Here is a 23,085-nt window from a genome sequence, read left to right as displayed (position 1 = left end):
AGGAGCCCTTTGTTTAAATTCTGATCCTGAATTTTCAAGTCAGATTCAAGGCCTGGACTCCATGTATAAAAAGTAGGAAAGCCCTTAATTGCTGACCAGGTAAACTCCAATTATATAACAGCAGAGTGCTGCAATTGAAAAAGTAAATACTTGAAGAGAGTCTTCTTTCTTCCCTTCGGAATGCTCATGCACAGAGAACATCTAATCAGCTTTCCAGGAGGGGGGAATACCTTCTCCCTCTACTGCTGCCACACTTGTAGTGCCGTGTCATCAGTCAGACTCAGAGCCCTGTCTCTCAAGACGCCTGAAGCTCATCCTGCAACTGGATTCAGAGATGGCAGCATCTCCTCTGGGCTAAGTAAGATCTCCAAGGTAGAGAGCTGCACGGGAACGGGGATGACGGGAATCCCGCGGGACCCGCGGGGATCCCGCGGGTTCCCCCTTTGGGTCACGGGGATCCCGTGGGGACGCCCCCTAGGGTCGCGGGGATCCCGTGGGGACGCCTCCGAGGGTCGCGGGGTTCCTGCGGGGTTGGATCGGAGTGCACTGCATTCGAGCCGCGAGGGTAGTCTCCTCCTCCTTACCTGCACTGTCGCAGCACACAGCCGAACGGAAGTCTTCCCGATGTCAGCGCTGACGTCAGAGGGAGGGCTTAAGCAAAGCCCTCCCTTCCTCCGACGTCAGCGCTGACATCAGGAAGACTTCCGGTCAGCTGTGTGCGGCAGGGCAGGTAGGAAGAAGGCAATGGCGAACGAAAGAGGGGGGAGGGGGCGGTCCGCCCCGAAGAATGTGCACAGCCGGTCAGGTCCCCCGATCGACCGGCAACAGGCCCGGCCGACAAATCTCCCTGCCCTGTAGCCGCGAATCTAAATTACCTCTTACAGCAGCTTCAATACTCCAGCTGCTGTAAGAAGGTAATTTAGATTCGCGGCTACAGGACAGGGAGATTTGTCCGACCGGGCCTGTTCTGTTGTCGGTCGGGTGCGGAAACGCCACAAAGGGAGGGAGGAAAGGTGGAGTGGAGAAGAAAAGACGCTTAAGGGGGGAGAAGGCCGCTGAAAGCACTGGGGAAGACAAAGGGGTGGAGAAGGACGCTGAAAGGACATGGGGTAAACGGGAGGAGGGGGGGAAGGATGCTGAAAGCACATGTGGAAGACAGAGGGGGGTGAAGGACCCTGAAAGCACTGGGGAAGACAAAGGGGTGGAGAATGCCACTGAAAGGACATGGGGAAAACAGGGGTGGAGAAGGCCACTGAAAGGAAATGGGGAAAACAGGGGGGGGAGAAGGCCGCTGAAAGGATATGGGGAAGACAGAGGGGGGAGAAGGCCGCTGAAAGGACATGGGGAAGACAGAGGGGGGAGAAGGACGCTGAAAGGACATGGGGAAGGCAGAGGGGGGAGAAGGATGCTGCCTGACAGGACATGGGGAAGATGGTGGGGGAGAAGGACACTGGAAGGAAATGGGGAAGAGGGAATGGGGAGAAGACCCTGGCAGGGAAGAAGACAGAGGTGCCAGATTATGGGGGGAGTGGAGGGAAAAAGATGGGTGCCAGACCAATTTGGGAGGGGGGAGAAAGGGAGAGGCACAGTAACAGAGCAAATGGAAGACACAGAGAGAAGAGAGGCAGTGGATGGAAGGAATTGAATGAGAATATGAAGAAAGCAGAAACCAGGCAACAAAGGTAGGAAAAAAATTCTTTTTTTTTTTTTTGCTTAAGGATAAAGTAGTATATTAGTTGTGTTGATAAAAATTTATAAACATTAGAGGCTCTGGTAGAAACCCGTTTACAAAGTATATATTCTTCCCAATTAATATTTCCAAATTAATAAAGTCTTTTTGCTTATTTTTAAATGGGTTTCTACCAGAGCCTTTAATTCAGTAGCATAATTAAATGAAATAACTATTTCTGTAGTTTATAGGGATGGGCGGGGACGTAGGGGATTCCTCGCGGGGACGTAGGGGATTCCTCGCGGGGACGGGCGGGGATGGAGGGATTCCTCGCGGGGACGGAGGGAGTCCTCGCGGGGACGGGTGGGGACGGGTGGGAGTCCTCACGGGGACGGGTGGGGACGGGTGGGACTTCTGTCCCCGCGCAACTCTCTACTCCAAGGCCTGAGACACTATAACAGAGGGCTCCATCAACACTCCCAGCAGCACAATTTCAGACACTTCTGAAGGGCTCAGGTGCCACAAGTGTCAGTCAATTGGTCCAAATGTAGTTGCTTACTCTTTTGGTTACAGTCTTTTCTTTTCCCCATGATAACTAAGGTAAAAAAGTAACTGAACCATTCAAACTATAGTGTCTGCCATCCTGCTCTGGCCCCTCCTCCATTAAATAGATCTAAGTAAAAAACAAAAAACTACTAACTAGGGTTCAAATCCTGTTTCTCCCATTGACACTCTATGACTTTGGGTAAGTCCCTTTAACCTCCATTACCTATGATTCAACATATATTGTGTACTGGGGGCTGGGCTCACCACAAGGATGATATGATGCAGCAAATAGGCCCTTTCCTTATTTGTTGCTTATTGGTTTTATAAATGGTTATAGAAACTTAAATAAAAATGTTTACAATATAAAAAACATTTCTAACATATTCAAAAAAGATAGATAGATAGCCAAATGGCCCATCTAGTCTGTTCATCCACAGTAACCATTATCTCTTTCTCTCTCCGAGAGTTCCCACGTGCCTATCCCAGGCCCTCTTGAATTCAGACAGTCTCTCTCTCTACCACCTCTTTCAGGAGATTGTTCCACGCATCTATCACCCTTTCTGTAAGTATTTCCTTAGATTACTCCAGAACCTATCACCTCTTAACTTTATCCTATGCCCTCTCATTGCAGTTTCCTTTCAAATTAAAGAGACTCGACTCATGCACATTTACATTACATAGGTATTTAAACGTCTCTATTATATCTCCCCTCTCTCACCTTTCCTCCAAAGTATATAGATTGAGATCTTTAAGTCTGTCCCCATACGCCTTATGATGAAGACCGCATACCATTTTACTAGCGTTCCTCTGGACCGACTCCATCCTTTTTATATCTTTTTGAAAGTGCGGCCTCCAGAATTGTACACAATATTCTTAAATGAAGTCTCATCAAAGTCTTATACAGAGGCATCAATACCTCGTTTTTCCTACTGGTCATACCTCTCCCTATGCAACTTAAAATCCTTCTAGCTTTCACCATTGCCTTTTCAACCTGTTTGGACACCTTAAGATCATCACATACAAGTCCCGCTCTTCTGCTGTGCACATAAGTTCTTCACCCTCTAAACTGTACCGTTTCCTCGGGTTTTTGCAGCCCAAATGACTTTGCATTTCTTAGCATTAAATTTTAGCTGCCAAATTTCAGACCATTCTTCGCCAGGTCTTTCTTCATGTTATTCACACCATCTGGCGTGTCTACTCTATTGCAGATTTTGGAATCATCTGCAAAGAGGCAAATCTTACCCGACAACCCTTCAGCAATATCATTTATAAAAATGTTAAAAAGAACAGGCCCAAGAACAGAACCTTGAGGCACACCATTGGTAACATCCCTTTCCTCAGTGCGATCTCCATTGATCACTACCCTCTGTTGCCTTCCACTCAACCAGTTCTTGACCCAGCCCGTCACTTTGGGACCCATCCCGAAGGCACTCAGTTTATTTATTATATGTCTGTATGAAACACTGTCGAAGGCTTTGCTAAAATCTAAACACACCACTTCTAGCGCACATCTTTTATCCAATTTTTTAGTCACCCAGTCAAACAAATTGATCAGATTTGTCTGACAAGATCTACCTCTAGTGAATCCATGTTGCCTCTGGTCCTGTAATCCACAGGTTTCCAGAAACTTGACCATTCTCTGTTTTAAAAAGCGTTTCCGTTAATTTGCTTACCACAGAAGTCAAACTTAACGGCCTGTAATTCCCTACTTCTTCCTTACTTCCACTTTTGTGGAGAGGGACCATATCTGCCCTTCTCCAGTCCTCCGGTTCCACTCCTGACTCTAGAGACTCATTGAAAAGGTCAGTCAGCGGGGCTACTAGAACTTCCCCAAGTTCCTTCAGCACCCTCGGATGTACACCATCCAGCCCCATTGCTTTATCTAACTTTATTTTAGCTAGCTCCTCACGAACACAATCCTCTGAAAATTGATCAGCGTTTATTACTCCTCCATCCCAATTCACGTTTGTCTTCTGCGGTCCTGCTCCCGGCACTTCAGCTGTGAACACAGAACAGAAATATTTATTAAGCAATTCGGCCTTTTCTTTATCAGCTTCTACATATTCCTCCCCTTCACCTTTGAGTCTCACAATGCCACTTTTGCACTTCTTCCTATCACTAATATATCTAAACAAATGTCTTTGTCTCCCCGATTTACCGTGTCAGCCATTTTTTCTTCCATTTGCATCTTTGCTTTCCTGACTACACGACCAGCCTCTCTTAACTTTTCCAAATATTTTTACCTGTCTTTCTCTTTCTGTGATCTTTTGTAGTTTATGAAAGCTAATCTCTTATTCCTTACCTTCTCAGCTACTACTTTTGAGAACCAAAGCAGCCTTCTTTTCCTCTTACTTTTACTTACTTGCCTCACAAAAAGGTTTGTCGCCCTTACAATCTCTCCTTTCAGTTTTGCCTACTGCATTTCTACTCCTTCCAGACGTTCCCATCCAGACACTAATTCCTTGACACTAATTCCCATCCGAACAAAGTTAGTTTTTTTAAAAAGTCTAGAACCTTTGCTTTTGAATAAGCCCTCTCTATACCAGTCTTAATATCAAACTGTACCATGCAGTGATCACTGGATGCCAGATGATCACCCAGTGTAATATCAAACACTTTCCCTGTTTGTAAATACTAAGTCCAGTATGACCCCATCCCGCATGGGTTGCATTACCAACTGCTGAAATAGTTCTCCTTGTAGAGAATCCAGGATCTCCCTACTTCTAGAAGACCCTGCAATAGGGATACCTCAATCAACATCCGGCATGTTAAAGTCACCTATAAAGGAGGTTACTATAAAGTCACCTATAAAGTAGGTTAATATATAGCAAGACTTCCCCTTTTTTAGATATATTCTGAATGTCTACTATTAAATCTCTATCTACTTCTTCCGTCTGTGAAGGAAGCCTGTATATCACACCATTGTAAATATATTCAACATTCCTTCTTTCCAAATTGATACACAGTGCCTCTTCCTTGCCCTGCAGATCCTGCAATTGTGTGGTGTTAATATGATCTTTAACATATAACGCTACTCCCCTTCCTTTTCTTCCTACCGTCTTTCCTGAACAGATTATAGCCCGGTATAACTACATCCCACTCATGGTTCTCCATGTCTCTGTGATCGCCACTATCTCCAACTCCTCTTCTTCCATCACAGCTTCTAGATCCAGAATCTTGTTTCCCATATTTCGAGCATTAGTATATACTGCTTTCCAGACATTGCCCCCTTTTTCCCATCTGTATAGAGGTATTCAGCGATTTACTTACCTGAGGGCTTATACTCACCTGAGCTTTGATCACCCTGCCCCATCACTTCTAGTTTAAAACCCTCTTCAGTAGATTAGCCAGTCTGCTGGCGAAGACACTTCCTTCCCTTCTTTGATAGATGCACACCATCCCTGCTCAGCAGCCCTTGGAAGATCATCCCATGGTCCAGGAAGCCAAAATGCTCTCGACGACACCATCCATCTCTAGGATGCAAGCTTCTCTGCCCTGGCCTTTATCCTCAACATGGAGGATGGACAAGAATACCACCTGCGCACCTGACTGCTTCACCTTCTCTCCCAGAGCCACAAAGTCACTTTTGACACATTCGCAGAGGTAACTAGTAGTATCGTTAGTGCCAATGTAGATGAGCAGCATCGGATAGTATTCATTAGGCTTGATGAGTCTCGGCAAGCTCTCTGTAACATCTTGGATTTTGGCACCAGGCAGATAGCATACCTCTTGTGATATGATGTCTGGTCTGCAAGATGGATGCTTCTGTACCCCTCTGAAGAGAATACCCAACTAGCACTACCTTACGCCTCCTAGTGGTCAAGGATCCAGTAATTTTTGGGATTGCAAGCTTTGGTCCATCCTTTTCCTTGGGATGCTCTCATCTCCTTCCTTTCCAGGACAGCATTCCGGTTCTTCAGTTCAAGGGTGGGAGGAATCACAGTACCAATCTTAGTGTTCAGTAAACTGAGTCCAGCTGCCTTCCCTCAGCACAGCCTCTTCTTCCTCACTGCTGGAAGTCTTTGACGCTTCATGAACCTCTCATCAATGTACCTCTCATTCTCATGGATGCTTCTCAGTCTTGCCACCTCCTCTCTCAGTTCTTTTACTTCCTTCATAAAGGATTTAAGCTGAAGACTGCTTGTACATGGAACTACTCCCTCTGCTTGGGTAATATTTTCTGTCTGTACAGAGACAGAAATTGTAACCTGAGTAGCAGCTTTAGTGATACGATGTTTCCCAGCCATACTGTGGTGCAGAAGTACACCTTTCCCAAGTTTGAATATCACCAGGCAAGATGTTCCAATGGATTTTTTTTTTCTCAGCAAAGCAAATCCTCACTCAATACCTCTTCAGGTGTGGGGAAAAGGGTGAGTTTCCAGATCTGGTGAGAGGGTTTGGGGGTTAGGTGTTTCAGATTTGTACAGATTGTCCTTGTTAAGATCAGCTGGAGAAATGTAAAGGGTAATTTAGGAGTACTATAAGAGTAATTTGAGCAAAGGGATGGGTGGGCAGAAGCAGACAGCCTCTCTCTTAGAACCAGGCTTAGTGAGGGTTAGGCACTAGGCCAGCATTCTTCCCCCAAGGGTCATATATTTTGATGAAACATTAAGCAAAAAGGACAATTTAATGTGACAATGCTGTTATAATTGTAAGCACATTAACACAACCATAACAGTTTGCATTTGGGATATACCATGAACCAATGTGCATGACTTCAAAAGATAAATCATTAAAACCTTAGATGCAGCAATACAAAAATCAATGAAGAACAGATGGAGCCACCAGCAAACCTACATTATCAAAAAATACACCTTGCTCTCCACCTTTGGGTTCAGTTTAAAATCAATTTGATTTATAATTTCTATTCTCTTCTAAAAGAGTGCTTAAGCACTGTTTAGAGATGCAAGACAGGACAGAGCAGCTGAATGTGTTTATGATTATAACAGCATTTCTCTGCTGCTTTTATTTTAACTACATTTTAAAATTTAGTACAAGATATAATGTAGTCAGACCTTTGAAAGCAAAAGATAATGCTCATTTTCCTACTACCCTCTGCTCACACAATAATGGCTACAAGGCAATAGGTCATGTAGCTTCATACTGCTCTGAGCACATCATTAACTGGATCAATCAATTATACTGCTTTAAGACAGGAGTCTCTCTCATCCAAAACATTATTTATTATTGATTTACATCGATGAGTCGGAACCTAATATATTACTAGATTATGACTGGAACACACAAAAAAAATATCAGACTCAAGTTTCAAGTTTATTTAAAATTTTTTATACCACTCAATCAGACTTCTGAGCAGTGTACAATAAAAATTACAGTTTGTGTCACTTAAAATGGGGAAGACAATTAAAATAGATGGACAGAAACAAATGGGAAAGGGGGGAAGAAGTATGTTTTTTCAAGAGGAAGAGAACAATTAAAGGGAAAAAATTCAGGGTGGGGAAAAGATGATTTTTTTTGCCCTTACAAGAGCATTTAGATGTCATATGCATCTTGGAACAGAAACGTTTTTAAGTTTGTTTTAAATTGAATCAAAGATTTTTCTTCCCAAATATAGTTAGGAACAGAGTTCCATAGTAATGGTGCACTTACTGCAAAATTGTTAGATCTTATAGTGTTTGTTTGTTTTAGAGATGAACTACAATGTTTTCTGTCATGGAGCGAAGCATTTTAGATGGACAGTGTGGAATTAATAAGTTATTAATGAAATCCGGTTGGTTACTTTGTTGTATTTTAAATGTGAGTAGTATAATTTTGTAGCTAACCCTAAGTTCTACAGGCAACCAATGTGCTTTGCATAGTAGGGGGGAAACGTGATTGTATTTTTTTTAGCATTGAAGAAAAGATCAAACTCAGAATTTTGAAGATGTCTATCATAACCTCTTCGGCAAGCTAAAGAACCTTTGACACAAGAACATAAGAAATGCTGCTGCTGGGTCAGACCAGTGGTCCATCCTGCCCAGCAGTCCGCTCACGCAGTGGCCCTCAGGTCAAAGACCAGTGCTCTTAATGAGTCAAGCCTCACCTGTGTATGTTCCAGTTTAGCAGGAACTTGTCCAACTTTGTCCTGAAACCCTGGAGGGTGTTTTCCCCTATAACAGACTCCGGAAGAGCGTTCCAGCTTTCCACCACTCTCTGGGTGAAGAAGAATTTCCTTACGTTTCTACGGAATCTATCCCCTTTCAACTTTAGAGAGTGCCCTCTCATTCTCCCTATCTTGGAGAGGGTGAACAGTCTGTCTTTCTCTACTAAGTCTATTCCCTTCAGTATTTTGAATGTTTTGATCAAGTCCTGTGATACAAATGTGAAACGAATGATTATGAGAGAATTATTAATATTGAATGACACTGCCTTGGATCCGGGGCAGACGTTAAAAGAACAGGTACTATGAAAACAAGTCGTAATCACGAGGCAGGCTAGGAGTTTCTAACACATACTGATTGGTAAACATCCCCCCCGGCATTCAGTTAGCTCAATCCACAAGGAGGGGATGTGTAGTCAGATTGGTAAACATCCTCCACAAGGAGGGGATGGGAAATCAGCTCACGAGGCAGGCTAGGAGTTTCTAACACATACTGATTGGTAAACATCACCCCGGCATTCAGTTAGCTCAATCCACAAGGAGGGGATGTGTAGTCAGATTGGTAAACATCCTCTACAAGAAGGGGATGGGTAGTCAGCTCACAAGGCAGGCTAGGAGTTTCTAACACATACTGATTGGTAAACATCACCCCGGCATTCAGTTAGCTCAAGAGGAGGATAAATAGTGATTCCCCTAGAAAGAAAAGCAGGGACTTTTCCACTGCTGACGAGCTGTGTGATGACATTTTTTTGAGTAAGCCTCCTGATCGTGGTCCCCCGACGGAGTGATGATGCAATAACCGGTAACGTATTGATTCAAACTCTGTACTTAATCAATGATTATGGCTAGAAATATTGTATTTATATAATAAAACTTAATTTGTATACTATTTTGATCTCCTGGTATTCTTCCCAGTGAGGACAGTGACCGAAGGCCTTTTATTGCCTTTTTAAATAGTAATACAAGTCCCCTCTCAGTCTCCTCTTTTCAAGGGAGAAAAGACCCAGTTTCTCCAATCTCTCACTGTATGGCAACTCCTCCAGCCCCTTAACCATTTTAGTCACTCTTCTCTGGACCCGTTCGAGTAGTACCATGTCCTTCTTCATGTACGGCGACCAGTGCTGGACACAGTACTCAGGGTGAGGGCGTACCATGGCCCAGTACAGCAGCATGATAACCCTCTCTGATTTGTTTGTGATCCCCTTCTTAATCATTCCTACCACTCTGTTCGCCCTTTTTGCTGCCGCCACACATTGTACAGAACTCCCAAGTTCTTTCCTGGAAGGTCTCTCCAAGTACCGCCCCGGACATCCTGTATTAGTGCATGAGATTTGTGTAGATGGGCTGGAGTAAGTCTTAACAGAGATTTTGGCAGTTGGAACCCAAGCACAGTACCGAGTAAAGCTTTGGATTCTTGCCCAGAAATAGCTAAGACGAAAAAAAAAAAAAAAAAAATTTAAATTGAATCAGGTTGGGCAGACTGGATGGACCATTCGGGTCTTTATCTGCCGTCATCTACTATGTTACTATGTTCCCGACAAGCATCACTTTACACTTATCCACGTTGAACCTCTTCATAGTAGAGTAAATTCCCTTACATAATTTTTGGCTACCCTTCTCTGTACCTATTCTAACTTTGCTATATCATTTCTGGGATATAGCAAGCAGAATTGTACACAATATTCAAAATGCAATCACAACAAGAAGCAATACAGAGGCATTATGTTTTCAATTAATTTCATACATACTTTTATTTGATTTACAGGTGTTTTTTCAAAGCACTTGAGACAAAATTCCATATGTTACAATGGTTTTCTGTGTGTCTAAGTGTTTTGAAAATGAACCCCATACCTTCTTAGAGACAAACCCAAAAAGGCAGTGTACAATATAAAAGTATAGTGCGCAAAAAAATTTAAGGCAAATTGTTTATTTTAACACCGGGTCTCATTCCTCCCTTATTTACAATTTAATAAAAAGAGATGAAAATAAACTATCTTGTTGCTGTGCTCCCGTGTGTCTATCACCATAGTTTCATGGTACCAGTGAAGAAACTTGTCAGAGGAAAGTTAACTTGAAAAAGATTTTTGGATACAAATATGTTGTAAGGGAGGTTTAAAACCTCTGATGAGACATTTCTAAAATGTAATAGTAAAGAAAGACTGCTCCATAATGTAGAACTAGTAATGCTGAACACAGAATCCTGAAAAATATCTAGAATATGGAACAAAAAGATGGAATAACTAAAAGGTTTTGCTGAGCAGAACAGAGTGCATGTGACAAAGTATAGGATGAAATAACATGATAGAAAAGGTGGCAGTCTGATCAAATTTTTTGGCACCAGAAATAATTTTAACTGTAATATTTTGTAAGCATCTAGCCTCTCTTTTACAAGGCCCTTCAACACAGCATTACAGTATTTGAGGTGCACAATTACCAAGGAATTGATAAAGATATAAAACCAAATATGCATACACTGCCTGGAAAAATGCTGGTACACAGAAAGCTACACATTTTTAGTAGTTCTCCAAGATTTAGGCATATTGATCTCCCCATACTGCCTTTAGTAGTCATTAATTTACATCTTTTTATTCAAAATATGTTTTATTGGTTCAAGTGAGAATTGTCAAATAAAAAAAACAAATTAAGCAAATCCAATGTAGAGTTACACAACTCCCACTTGACCATTTGAATTTTACCCCATCCCCACATATATACACACACACACTGCGATATTAATTGCTGAAGACACTCATTTACAAATTTAACAAATAACTTCTGGCCACAATAGATAAAGATAACCAAAACGGTTCCCAAACATTTGCAAATGAATACCTTGAGAAAAGGTCATATCAGATATTGGAGCTCCTTCTAGCCTTAAGAGGTATCTCATTAGGGCTCTCCACTGTGATAATGTAGGATCCTCCACATCTAGCCAATGTTTTAATATCAACTTTAATATAACTTGAATATAACATCAACAGCACCCTTCACATAAAAGCGTGCATGCCCTTTGGAACAGGATGCACTACGGCCATCACTTGAAATAAAATTGTATGAGCTATATGATAACGAATCTGCCATAAACTAGTGATGTGAGTACATACGGTCTTTCAAAAGTTTTGAATTCTAACAAATGTATAAAACATATGACCAAGTGAGGCTTCTGATTGATGGCACTTAGGGCAACAAGTCTAGTCTCAATTATGCTTTAGAAGCTCACTTTAGTTCATCTCCTGGAAGGACGTGTTTGCCCAGTCAAAGATTTTTTTAACTGTCACCAGTGATGCGAGTCCCAAGGTCTGCTGACCACCGCACTCTCAGGGAGATATAGCCAATTTTCATTTGCTTCTCTTGAAGATACTTATAATGATAGCGTAAAGCAGCATTTCTCAACCTTTTCAAGCCAAGTACCCCCTAAGCCTAACAAATACCAACCGAGTACCCCTGCCCCAGACCCGCCAAACTCTGCCCCTGACTCCACCCCATAATAATAATTGTAATGCAATTTCTTCCATCCATTTTTCATATACACACAATATAATCTTATTAATACATAATGGTCACCACAAAATAAAAAAAAACACAAAGCACACTGTACGCAGAGAAAATCTTAAATATCATTTATATTCGGGGGGGTTTCAAAGATGTTAAGGCAGATGACTTTAAAATATGCAATGTCACCTCAGTAACAATTATAGAAAATTAGACAAATATAGTGCAAAATATAAACAGCAGATATAAATTCTCAAAACTGACACATTTTGATCACTAAATTGAAAATAAAATCATTTCCTACCTTTGTTGTCTGGTTTCTTTCTTTTGCATGCTTCCTCTCCTCCAGACCTCATTCCGTTCCCCAACCAACATCTCACTCCTCCTTCTATTCCCCATGCATCTCTACCTCACTCCTCTCTTTGCCCAATTTTCCTCTTCCTTTCCCCATGTGCACCATCTCTTTCCCTCTCACTCACACACTCAGGCCCAACAATTGTTCCTTTCTATTCCCTCCCTCCTTCGTCCCAAGTTAGTGCCCCCTTCCTCCCTCCCTCCTTCCTATATCCCAAGTTATTACCCCTTCCTCCCTCCTTCCTATGTCCCCCTCACTGCCTTCCAGATTTTGTCCCAACCCCTTTCTCCCTCTGTCCCTCGAAGCCCCCCCCCACCGCCCTCCTCCCAATGGGGGAGCTTCATGAGACAAGAGGTCCTTTTCATATATGGAGTCTATGTTGGGGAATTCTGCATCACTGAAACTCCAAACATTAGCAAAGGTCACTGCATATGAAATGCAATGCTTATCAATTTAGGTCTCACCTATTCAATCTGACTGTGTCAGTTTATTTGTATTCTTTCTTGTGTTTTTTTGGTTTTGTTACATGTTGCTGGATTTTTTTTCCAACTTTTATTTATTCATAAGTAAAGTCTTACAAGATGTTCAAAAATAAAAAATATGCACAGATTAAACCCAAAGCATCTGATCAAGAACCCCCATCTCTCCTCCCCTTTCAAACCCTAACTCACATGCTCATCATTATAACTGGGTTTCTAATACATCAAAGTTCCTTAACATTAATTGTCATGACTGCTCCATCTAATGTAAGCATCTACTATACATCAAATTAGAGGTGTTTCTCCACTGTACGTAGCCATCCCAGATTTTACGAAATGATTTTGTCCATTTTTCATTGCTGTAAACTTCATCATAAGGCTAATAAAATCACTTTTTTTTTTTTTCCCCAAAAGCTGCTCTGTAGTCGGAACTTGTTTTTGCTTCCAATATGATCTATCAGTAATTTTCCAGCTGTAAACAAAGAATTTGCTAATTTATGTTGCTCCTTAGAAACATGAGGAAGTTTCATTTTAAGTAAACAGTATTTTGCCTTTTGAGGATATATCAACCCAGCAATGGATTCATACAGCTTCAGCAGAGGTCTCAAAAAAAGTTTGATGAATTCTAGTGCATATCCAGCAGATATAATAAAAATTTCCCAGTTCACCACAGCCCTGCCAAAACTGTGGGTTACCAAATTTATATATCTTTAAATAAGTGATCTGGAGTGTTATACCATCTATATAATGTCTTGTGACCATTCTTATGCATACTGCTTGCAATGTGGCTGTATTTTATGGTGCACCTTTGTTTGGTTAGTCCTGTGTATTAGAAGGCAAAACATATGTTAAAAATATGTGGTTAACATACAATATGTTTGGTTTTTATCATTGGGAGCAGCATAGCAGAAGCTGATATATCATCATCACAGCCCTCAGATCATCCAGGCCAAAGTATTCAACATTTTCTATAATCAGTTATTGCATAGAGATAAGCAACATGCTTTTTTTCTTGCACTTGATATTTAAAATTGCTCCTGAACAGTGTGCATTATTAGCTGTTATGCACAGAGGAAGTTGGAGCATACAGATACAAAAACTGCTTCAGGTTGCTATTTTTAGGATTTCAACTCTACCTTATAAAGGGAGCTGCCTCCAATTATCCAGACTTGATCTACTTTACTGGATAGCTCTGGTGTCTCCAGAAGTGCTAACGCATCATCCAGACTCTTTGCAAGATGGTGAGCTCCCTGTGGAGGTTCCCTTTAAAAGTAAAATAAAAGATGGGTTACTCAATGCCTACTTATTCTATCACCAGCAGCAGCAGTTCTTATGTTCTTATCTAACTAGGGTTGGGGGGGGGGGGAATTCAGGTAACAAACAGGACACCGGGGCTTAATCTATTATGTTCAATCTCTCTTCAGCACTTGTGATATGAAAAATAAACTTTCAGTCTATACCTTTTCATAGTAAAAGATTAAAGAACCTGATTTACTAAGCACCTGATTTACTGGACACAGAATGGAAAAAAAAAGCCTTAACAAGTAAGCTCTAAGAGGGATGTTCTATAAATTTTGGCAAAACTTAAGGTGCCTAAGTTAATTAGGAAATGCTCTTTAAAACAGTAAAAATAAAGCACCAAATAGCACTTACGTGGGCGCTTAATGCCACTTTGGGCATGGCTAACGCCGGAAGGGGTATTAGGTGCCATAATGTGCCTATGCAGGTGTGATTCACGGCATAGATAGGAGCTGGAAATTCAGGCCAGGAAAAACCTGGCCTAAATTTCCAGTACCTTTCACAGAAGTGCAATTCTCACATCAATGGCTGCTTTTTAGGCAGCCACAATTTTGGCGCCCTGCAGAGAATCTGGGCTTAAGTATTTTATTTTGTCATGCTACATGTTCTCTAAATCTGTGTTACACTGCCACCCTGTGGCATGCAATTGGTTGACCTAGACAGTGAGGACAGAACAGATTTCATAACAAAGTGCCTAAAAATTATTGAGTACTGTGTCAGATTTAGATTTTTCCATCCAGGGTTCTCAACTCTGACTTATTATGGAAAGAACCAAAACCATTTCATTTATTGTCTATTTTTGTTGACAGAGTACTTGCTTTTCGTGTGTTACTTAGCAAATGTTATACCTCTTTTATTCCAACCCACCTAAGCTATCTAGTAGTGGAAAGGAGCACAATGTTTACCCCAGAAATATATTTCAATAAAAGTTTTGACTATGCCCTTGCCTTCCATGAAGCAAGTGGCTTACAATAGCATGCTCAGTGAGAATTACTACTATTACTATCCTTGAGAGCAGCAGCTGAAATCAGGAAAACAGACAGGGACAGGAGAAAAGCAGAGGCCAATGAGTTAAAAGAGGGATGAGTCAGATAAAACCTTTTACCATTAGGTAATTTGAGGCACTATTACACAAAATTATCATTATGAAAAAGTGACTAACACGCTTTCCCTGAAACATTTCTTGGCCTGCATAGCCTGTTATAGTTGGGTTCTTTCAGATTGCACTCTGAACTTCACCAGAAGCTTGCAATTGTTCACTTTTAAAATATTTAGAACAGGGGTAGGCAATTCCGGTCCTCGAGAGCCACAGGCAGGTCAGGTTTTCAGGATATCCACAATGAATATATTTGAGATGTATTTGCATGCACTGCCTCCTTGAGATGCAAATCTATCTCATGCATATTTATTGTGGATATCCTGAAAACCTGACCTGCCTGGATGGCTCTCGAGGACTGGAATTTGAAAAATTTGAAGATAACTTTTGAACTTATTTGCAGCATTCAACTAAGAAATTAGGTTCTTACCTTGCTAATATCTTTTCTAGTAGAAAGGTGTCTCATTCTGGACAGTAGGGTATTCTCCCTAAGCCCGCAAGCCATGCAGAGGGAATTCACTCCAGGTTTTTAACTCCACCACCTTCTCCAGAGTGCTCTGCTGCCCCCTTCAGTTTGTACCAAAGCAGTTGGTAGGAACATATAAAAAGGAGGGGAGACTCCCCAAACTACGAATCTGTTCTGCTCTGAAAGTATAACAAACATGTTAAACATTTGAATTGAACAATTCAAACATCAAAATAACCATACCAATCAGAAACATTTAAGGAACTCAAAACATTCCCCCAATGTGCTGTAACAATAGATTATACTTCATACCCTTGAGGTCTGACTGACATCAAAATCTCAGTTTTTACTGGAAATTCTGATTGAGACAATAGGAAGGTGAAGAAATAACTGACAAGGCAGGGTTCCAGAATGGCACACCTATGTACTAGAAAAGATATTGACAAGGTCTGCTCGCAATCTTGGAGTGGCCTTCGATTCTGGCTTCTCGTTTTCTATGCACGTCCAACAGGCTGCTGGGACCTGTCGCTTGTATCTCTTCAATATCACAAGTTCACCCATTCCTCTCTTAGCACACTATCCGGACCCATATCCACGCTCTCGTAACCTCACGCTTAGATTACTGCAATCTAATTCGAACTGGTCTCCCGCAGTGTCGCCTCTCCTTGCAATCTGTGCAAGGCTCTGCTGCACAACTCATCTTCTACCAACCTCGCTGCGCTCGTATCACTCCTCTCCTTGGGGCACTTAACTGCTCCACGTCTGCCATCGCATACAATTTAGGATCTTGTTGCTGACCTACAAGGGTGTTCGTTCTGCTGCCCCCTCAATGTCTCTCTTCGCTTCTCTCTCTTTGTACACCTCCCAGAGAGCTTCGCTCCTCAGATGGGCCACTCTTGGCTGTGTATTTCTCCTCCACTGCCGATTCCAGACTTCGTTCCTTTCATCTGGCTACCCTCTATGCCTAGAATGAATTGCCCGAGTTTGTCTGTCATTCCCCTGCCCTTCCCGTGTTTGGAAGCAGACTGGGGGCCCACCTTTTTGATATAGCCTTCAATCATTAGCCCTACTCCTCTGCCCTCCAACCCAGCTAGCTGATTAACCGTTCCCCTTGACTGTATCCATGACATCCTGTTTGTCTGTCTTGGCTGTTTAGATTGTAAGCTCTTTCGAGAAGGGACTGTTTTCTTCTTCTTTGTGACTCTGTGCAATGCTGTGTGTGTCTGGTAGCGCTATAGAAATAATTAATAGTAGAACCTAATCTCTTTTTCTAGTGTAATAGGTGTGTCATTCTGGACAGTAGGAATGTACAAAAGCTGTCCCAGAAATTTAGGGCAAGGCCTCTGCACCTGCTCGTAACACTAGGACCCAAAGATAGTGTTCTCCATGCTGCCACGTCCATTCTGTAGAACTTAGAGAACATGTGCAGATTGGAACATGTCACTATCTACAAATCTTTCCAGGTGCAATCACTTGAGCTTCTGCTTAAGAAAAGGCTAACACGATGGCCATCCGTATTCATCTTGAAATGGTAACTTTAGATGCCTGTCTACCATGTTTAACCTGACTGGTGAGCACAAATAGATGATCCAACAGTTGGAACTCATTGGTTTCCGCTAGATAACATAGGACCCTCCTCCCATCCAGCTTTCTTAGAATCCAGTCCTTTTTCTTTGACCCTGTGGTCTGGAATGCTGGTAAAGCTGAAACAACTTTCAGCAAAAAGGTCAGAACCGTGCGAAAGGACACTCCCGCCTCCCTGATCCTGAGGAAGGGCTTCCTGCATGACAGGGCCTGCAGCTCCAAGACTTGTCTGTTTTGACGATAAACAAAGCCAAAGGAGCTTTACGGTCACGGGCTCTGAAGCATGAGAGGCCCACTACTCGAACCCTGAAAGATGCCACCACTAGGCCTTTGTCAAGAACTAGTTGGAGGAATGCTAGCACCAAGCAAAAAACAAAAGGAATTGACCCCAAAATATCCACAAAGAAGAAAATTCAGAGAAAACCAAAAAAACTCTGTGGAGTGACGATGTTCCTAAATGGACTTTATTTGAAAGTGTCAAAGTTCCATAGGTAAACTGAAATCATCCACATAAAATAATTTCATCCACATAAAAATAAATCATCCACATACAAGCCTTAAAGGACCTAGTCCACTAGGGATACAACACATTTTGACAAAAAGTCTTCTTCAGGGGTCTCTGGGGATCCTATAAAGGTGAATACGTGGGAAACAATTGTGTGGTGAGCCGGAAGTGAGACACTGCTTGCATTCTATTGGTAGGAACTACGTCACCATCCTGCTCTCCACCTCGCGCCGCTGCAGTAACGGCCCCACACTCGCGACTCGCCTTCGTTCTGGAGCCGGCAAAAAAGAGCTCTCCCCCAATCGGGAGCTACAGCACAGATAGGGAGGGAGGCTGTGGAGGCCTTCCTATGCCATTACCCGGGCACACCTACCCAGAGAAGCCCAGAAAGATAGCCCTTCTAATGATCCCCCCCAAAATTTCCTCTGTCCCCTTCTCTGTCTTCTGAGAGCCCACTGGGGTGGAACTTCAACTCAATGCAGTGCTCAGTATTCCCTGTGCAGCCCAGTAGGCTCCCTTCAATCAGCAGCAGTGCAGCAGCACCCTGACAGAAGGCAACAAGTCTCAAGCAACTTCGTGGGGGAGACTTGATTTTAAGAAGCAGCCTGATGTCAAACGGGTGGGATTTCTACTCGATGTAGCATTCAGTGCTCCAGAGCAGCCCAGCAGACTCTCCTCAATTACCAGCAATGTAGCCGAGCCCAGACAGCAGGTAACACGCCTCAGTTTCAGTATTCCATATTGAATAGATTCAAGTGCTATTGTATTTCTCCCCATTTCTTGGATTTAGTTAGGGCCTCTACTAAAACATTAATTGTCTCTCACAGTAGCATTCAAATGACCAAAATCATTAATGATATTTTCTTAGATCATTAGATATATTAAAAATTGTACTAATAAAAAAATGAAAAACTTAAAAATAAAACAAATTAGAAAATAATTAAGTAAACAATCCAAACAGAACCCAAAACAGAACAATAAATAATATGAGTAATGTAGATGACATCCTGATTGGATACCATCTTGAACAAAAAATATATGGAAGGGAGGCCTATTGCTGAACAGGGGGGAGCAGGAAAGAGGTGCTGATGGACAGGGGAAAAGGTTCTGATCGACCGGGGGGGGGGTGGTGGAAAGGTAGGGAGGCCTACTGCAGGACAGGGTAGGTAAAAGGAAGGGAGAATGGACAGGGGGAGCAGGCAAGGGGTGGTGGTGGACAGCCAAGGAAAAAGAAAGACAGAAAAAAAAAAAGACAGAAAGCGGCTAAGGAGAGAGAGAGAGAAAGAAATAAAGACAGACACACACATATATTCTAGCACCCGTTAATGTAACGGGTCCAGGGAGAAGGTTTTAATTTAAACAAAAATGTTTTATATTTAATGTTGGTGGGTTTATGGGTGGGCTCTATAGTGCCCAAGATGGTTTTAATAATAAAAAAAATTTTATACTTAGTTTTGGGTAGGGTGGAGCAACTTCAGACATCCCACAGTAGTTTTGTGTTCGGTGCGGGATATCCTCCAAAGAAAGTGGCAAAGTGTTCTCTCCAGCAAGCGATCCTAGGTCAGGTGTTTCAGCCCCTCTCAGTGCCCAGGTGCTGGTGACTGCTGTCTAAGGTGTGTGCCTACTCCTTGCTCTCCACTGAGCAGTGAGGGCATTTTCTGGGAGCTCCTTCCCCAGTATGGATATAGACCTAAAGATATAATAAGTGACTGATATAAGCTTTTAGCAAATGCAGTAGGTTTATTTTTTCGGACCTGATGTCTTGATATTCTGTTGAGCTTGGAAATGTATCTTTCCTCTGGAGACACAAACTTGTAGCTGAGCTGTGACAATATTCAAGCTGTGCTGAACTTTAAAATCTGAAGACCATGCTAAGCTGATCCACAAATAGAATATCATACCAACAGTCAAACATGGTGGTGGTATTGCTTTGCTTCTTCAGGACATGGAAAACTTTCCATTATTGAAGGAACCATGAATTCTGCACTGCACTAGGAAATTGATAAGGAGAATATCTAATCATCTATCCAAGATTTCTCAGCAGCAATGTGAAAAACTGATATCAAATTATAGGAAGCATGAGACTGCAATTATTGCTGTTAAAAAGTGGTGCAACCGGTTATTAAGTTTAATGAGGCAGTAACTTGTTCATGGGGTGATCTAGAATAGTTCATGGGATGTTAGAATAGTTTTGTTTCTTAAAGAAATGCATTGTGTGTTTACTCAGGTTCCCTTTGTCCAATATTATTTTTTGTAAAGATCAAAAACAATTCCGTACAGTGTACAGTTTTTATATTTTCTCTTTAGTTCAATAGAAATAATTTAACTTCTCAGTTTTTTTAAATATAATTTGACATAATGTTCAAAAATTGCTTGCATTTGCACCCCCCACACGCCAGCCCAGTCCAAACCAACTGCTGCTCAGAACACCTCATGACTTGAAAAGCTGCTTCCCTAGCTTAGAGGGAACATTGCTTTCAGGTATTCCAGGGATTGAGATGGAACCAGTTGGCTCATTCAAAAATTCACTTTCCCGCCCAGGCTCTATAAGAGCAGGACCACTTGAGCCATTGCTAGTTCTCCTTCCAAAAATGATGCAGCCCTGATTAATTAGTCGTCCAGATATGGTATACTTGCAACCCTGCCCTGTGGAGAGGCACTGCTACCACCACCATCACCTTGATGACATATGGAGTGCTGTTGCCAACCCAAAGGGAAGCACCGTGAGCTGATAATGTCTCTCTAACACATGGAATCTCAGGAATCTCCTGTGTTCTGGAAATATGGGAATGTGAAGGTAGGCTTCCGTCAAGTCTAGGGAAGCTAGAAATTCCCCTGGAACTAACACTGCGATAACTGACCGCACGGTTTACATGCAAAAGCATGGAACCTTCAGGGCCTCATTAATGTATGTGAGATCCAGAATGGGTCACCAATCTTCTGAGCCTTTCTTGGGCTCTATGAAGTATATGGAGTATCTGCTTTAGTCTGATTCTTCATGCAGCACCGGACCTGGCCTGAATTTCTACAAGTCTCTTCACTGTTGCTAAGACTTTGCATGGCTTTTCCATGCACCCCACGTGGGAAGTCAACAAACCAGTTCTGTTAGGGAATGGGCAAACTTGAGCTTGTAACCTCCCTGAATGATCTCCAGCACCCAGCAGCCTGACGAGATCTGCTTCCAGATGTCGGCATATGATAAGAGCCTCCTTCTTATGTTCAGCAAGAAGACTTTGGACCTGGCATCATTGTACCTTCTTGGAGGATGAAAACTGGTGGCTTGGCTTCACCTAGGCCTTGTAAATATATATTTTGATCCCTGATAAGATCTCTTGAGATGAGGCTCCACCTGAGTACTGACGAAAGTGGCTGGAATTACAAAAATTGAACCACCCAGAACCTCTAGAGGTACTCAGTCTGCTGTCAAAGACTTTGGCCAGCGATCTGCCATGCTAGCCATCAGTTTGTCCAGACCCTTTCCAAACAATATTTGTCCTTTGAAAGGAAGTAGTGTAGTCTTGAAAGTGGAAACCTCTGCCCATTGCCTGATTCAGAGCATTCTGCGGGCTAAAATCAAATAAACCAAGACTTTGCTCATGACTCTGATAATGTCACAGAGAGCATCTGCTTACATAATCCATCCTTGCAGGCAAAAGCTTGGGCAAAGGCTCATTCTCTGCCAGGGTGAGCCCATGCATCTTGGTATGACAAGCGTCTTACACAAGAGGCTGCTGCAGCTGCTTTGATCCCAAAGGCCAAAGCTTCAAAACTGTCTTTTCAGGACCACATCCACTCTGCGATCCTGCTTATCCTTTAGTATCATGCCTCCCTCACTTGGTAGGGACTGCGCTGGGTTACCTGAACAACTATACCTCCTTCACTTTGTAGGGACTGCGTTTGGTTACCTGGGCAACTAAGGAATCCACCTTAGGTTTGATGAACATCTGTTGACGCTCCTGTGCCATAGGATATAGTCTAGTCATTGTTTTGGGTACCTTCAGAGAATCCTCAGAAGCATCACAGTGCTCCATGACTATAAGTCATATCAGGATGCCATGGAAAAGAAGTGGGTTGCACTCGCACTTCACCCAAGATAGAACGCTGAGAACCACCCAAGATAGAACACTGAGAAGAAGGGGCCTGTTGGGAATCTAACTATAACTCTCGCAGGTTGAGGGCCCCCACTGCTTCTTGTGTACTCGCTCCTGCTTGCAATATTCACTCCATGACATCAAGGGTCTAAAGACTGATCCCTCATCTTCCAATCCCTGTCAGCAAAGTTCCCAAAGTCCTGAACAGCTTCTGCCAAGGACTCTGATGTGTCTTGGGAGCCCAAAACCCCTGGCTTGTTGCCAGGCCTCTTATGAGGATCCTGGCTATCCAAATAGGCTCTCTACATCAAATTAACAAATTCAGGAGATAAACCTGTACTAGGCAGCTCCAAGTTCCTTTTAGGTACCCCCACGCTATGTCTCTTGGGGGTTCATGGCTTCTCTGCTTATGCTTAGGTATACCACTGGTCAGTGGCTTTAGGAGGGATTTTCTCCTGGAAACAGGCCCCCCAAAGGTTCCTTAGCCATAGAGACCAAAAAGGAGGCTAAGTTCAATGCTCCCCCCCCTTCATGTGCTGCACAGCACGTGACGCAAGGCTTGTGTGGTTAAGGCAGAGCTTACAGGAATGGAGCAGGGACAACGACAAAAGTCGCCGGGACGGGGAAATTGAGTTGCTGCGGGGATGAGGAAAAATTTGTCCCCGTATCATTCTCTAGCTCAGACCTGTCATTTCAACACACAAGTTAAGTGAATAAAATTCCTGGGCTAGAGGTCAGAAGTTAGTTTGTGAAAACTGGAGGAAAAGTCTGGTGATTCCAACAGAAAAAAGTGCAAGAGCATAAAAAGAGTCATGAAAGTAAAAATGCAAAGCTAATACTTACGTCAGCTCTCTACTAAGCACTATGTTAATTCTGCCTTTTAAAGGTCGATTCTTCTCTGGAATAGATAACCAGGTCTTTCTGCCCATTATCACTGCATTCTGTTTACCTGTGCAAGAAAATGTGTAACTCATTTTGAGTCTAATCGTTACATCAATCAGCTCAAAAATCCAAAGCAGATGACCTGTTAAAGAAAGACATCTTAGTGGCATGCACTCACAGTCTCCTAGCAACGTACTGCAGGAAGGAAAAATTAACAAATCTTTTGATCAAAATTTTAAAAAGCAGATTATATTTTATTTAACAGAAGCATAGTAAACAACTAGCAGATTATTTCACCTCCCTCTTTATCTTCTTCCTATACTCCGAAAACAATAAGTTTCCGAAGTTGATCCTATTTGGTGCTCAGGGGAACAAAAAAAAAAATAAAAAAATCCAAAAGTGAACTGGATTTTATCCCTTCAGTCCAGAGTCCATTCATTTAATAGTCACTTCTTTAAATTAAATATTATTCCTTCTCACTTTCTATACTAAGGTTTCTCCTCTTACTGACAAAAAATGTT

At 42.4% G+C, this 23,085-nt stretch overlaps 1 protein-coding gene across 2 annotated transcripts in view; it reads right to left on the bottom strand.

The window, feature by feature from the left end:
* The window catches only part of DHFR (dihydrofolate reductase), a 108,779-nt gene that overhangs the window by 74,888 nt on the left and 10,806 nt on the right, over positions 1 to 23,085 (bottom strand). For both annotated transcript variants that reach the window (XM_033929196.1, XM_033929195.1), the window contains exons 3-4: positions 22,526 to 22,631; positions 13,778 to 13,904 (exon numbers count right to left, since the gene is read on the bottom strand). In XM_033929196.1, the coding sequence (XP_033785087.1) occupies positions 13,778 to 13,904; positions 22,526 to 22,631 (233 nt within the window). The remainder of the gene's footprint in view (positions 1 to 13,777; positions 13,905 to 22,525; positions 22,632 to 23,085) is intronic.

This window comes from Geotrypetes seraphini, chromosome 1 (assembly GCF_902459505.1).
Source record: "Geotrypetes seraphini chromosome 1, aGeoSer1.1, whole genome shotgun sequence".
Taxonomy (NCBI): Eukaryota; Metazoa; Chordata; class Amphibia; order Gymnophiona; family Dermophiidae; genus Geotrypetes; species Geotrypetes seraphini.
This window is presented reverse-complemented; position numbering and strand designations above follow the sequence as displayed.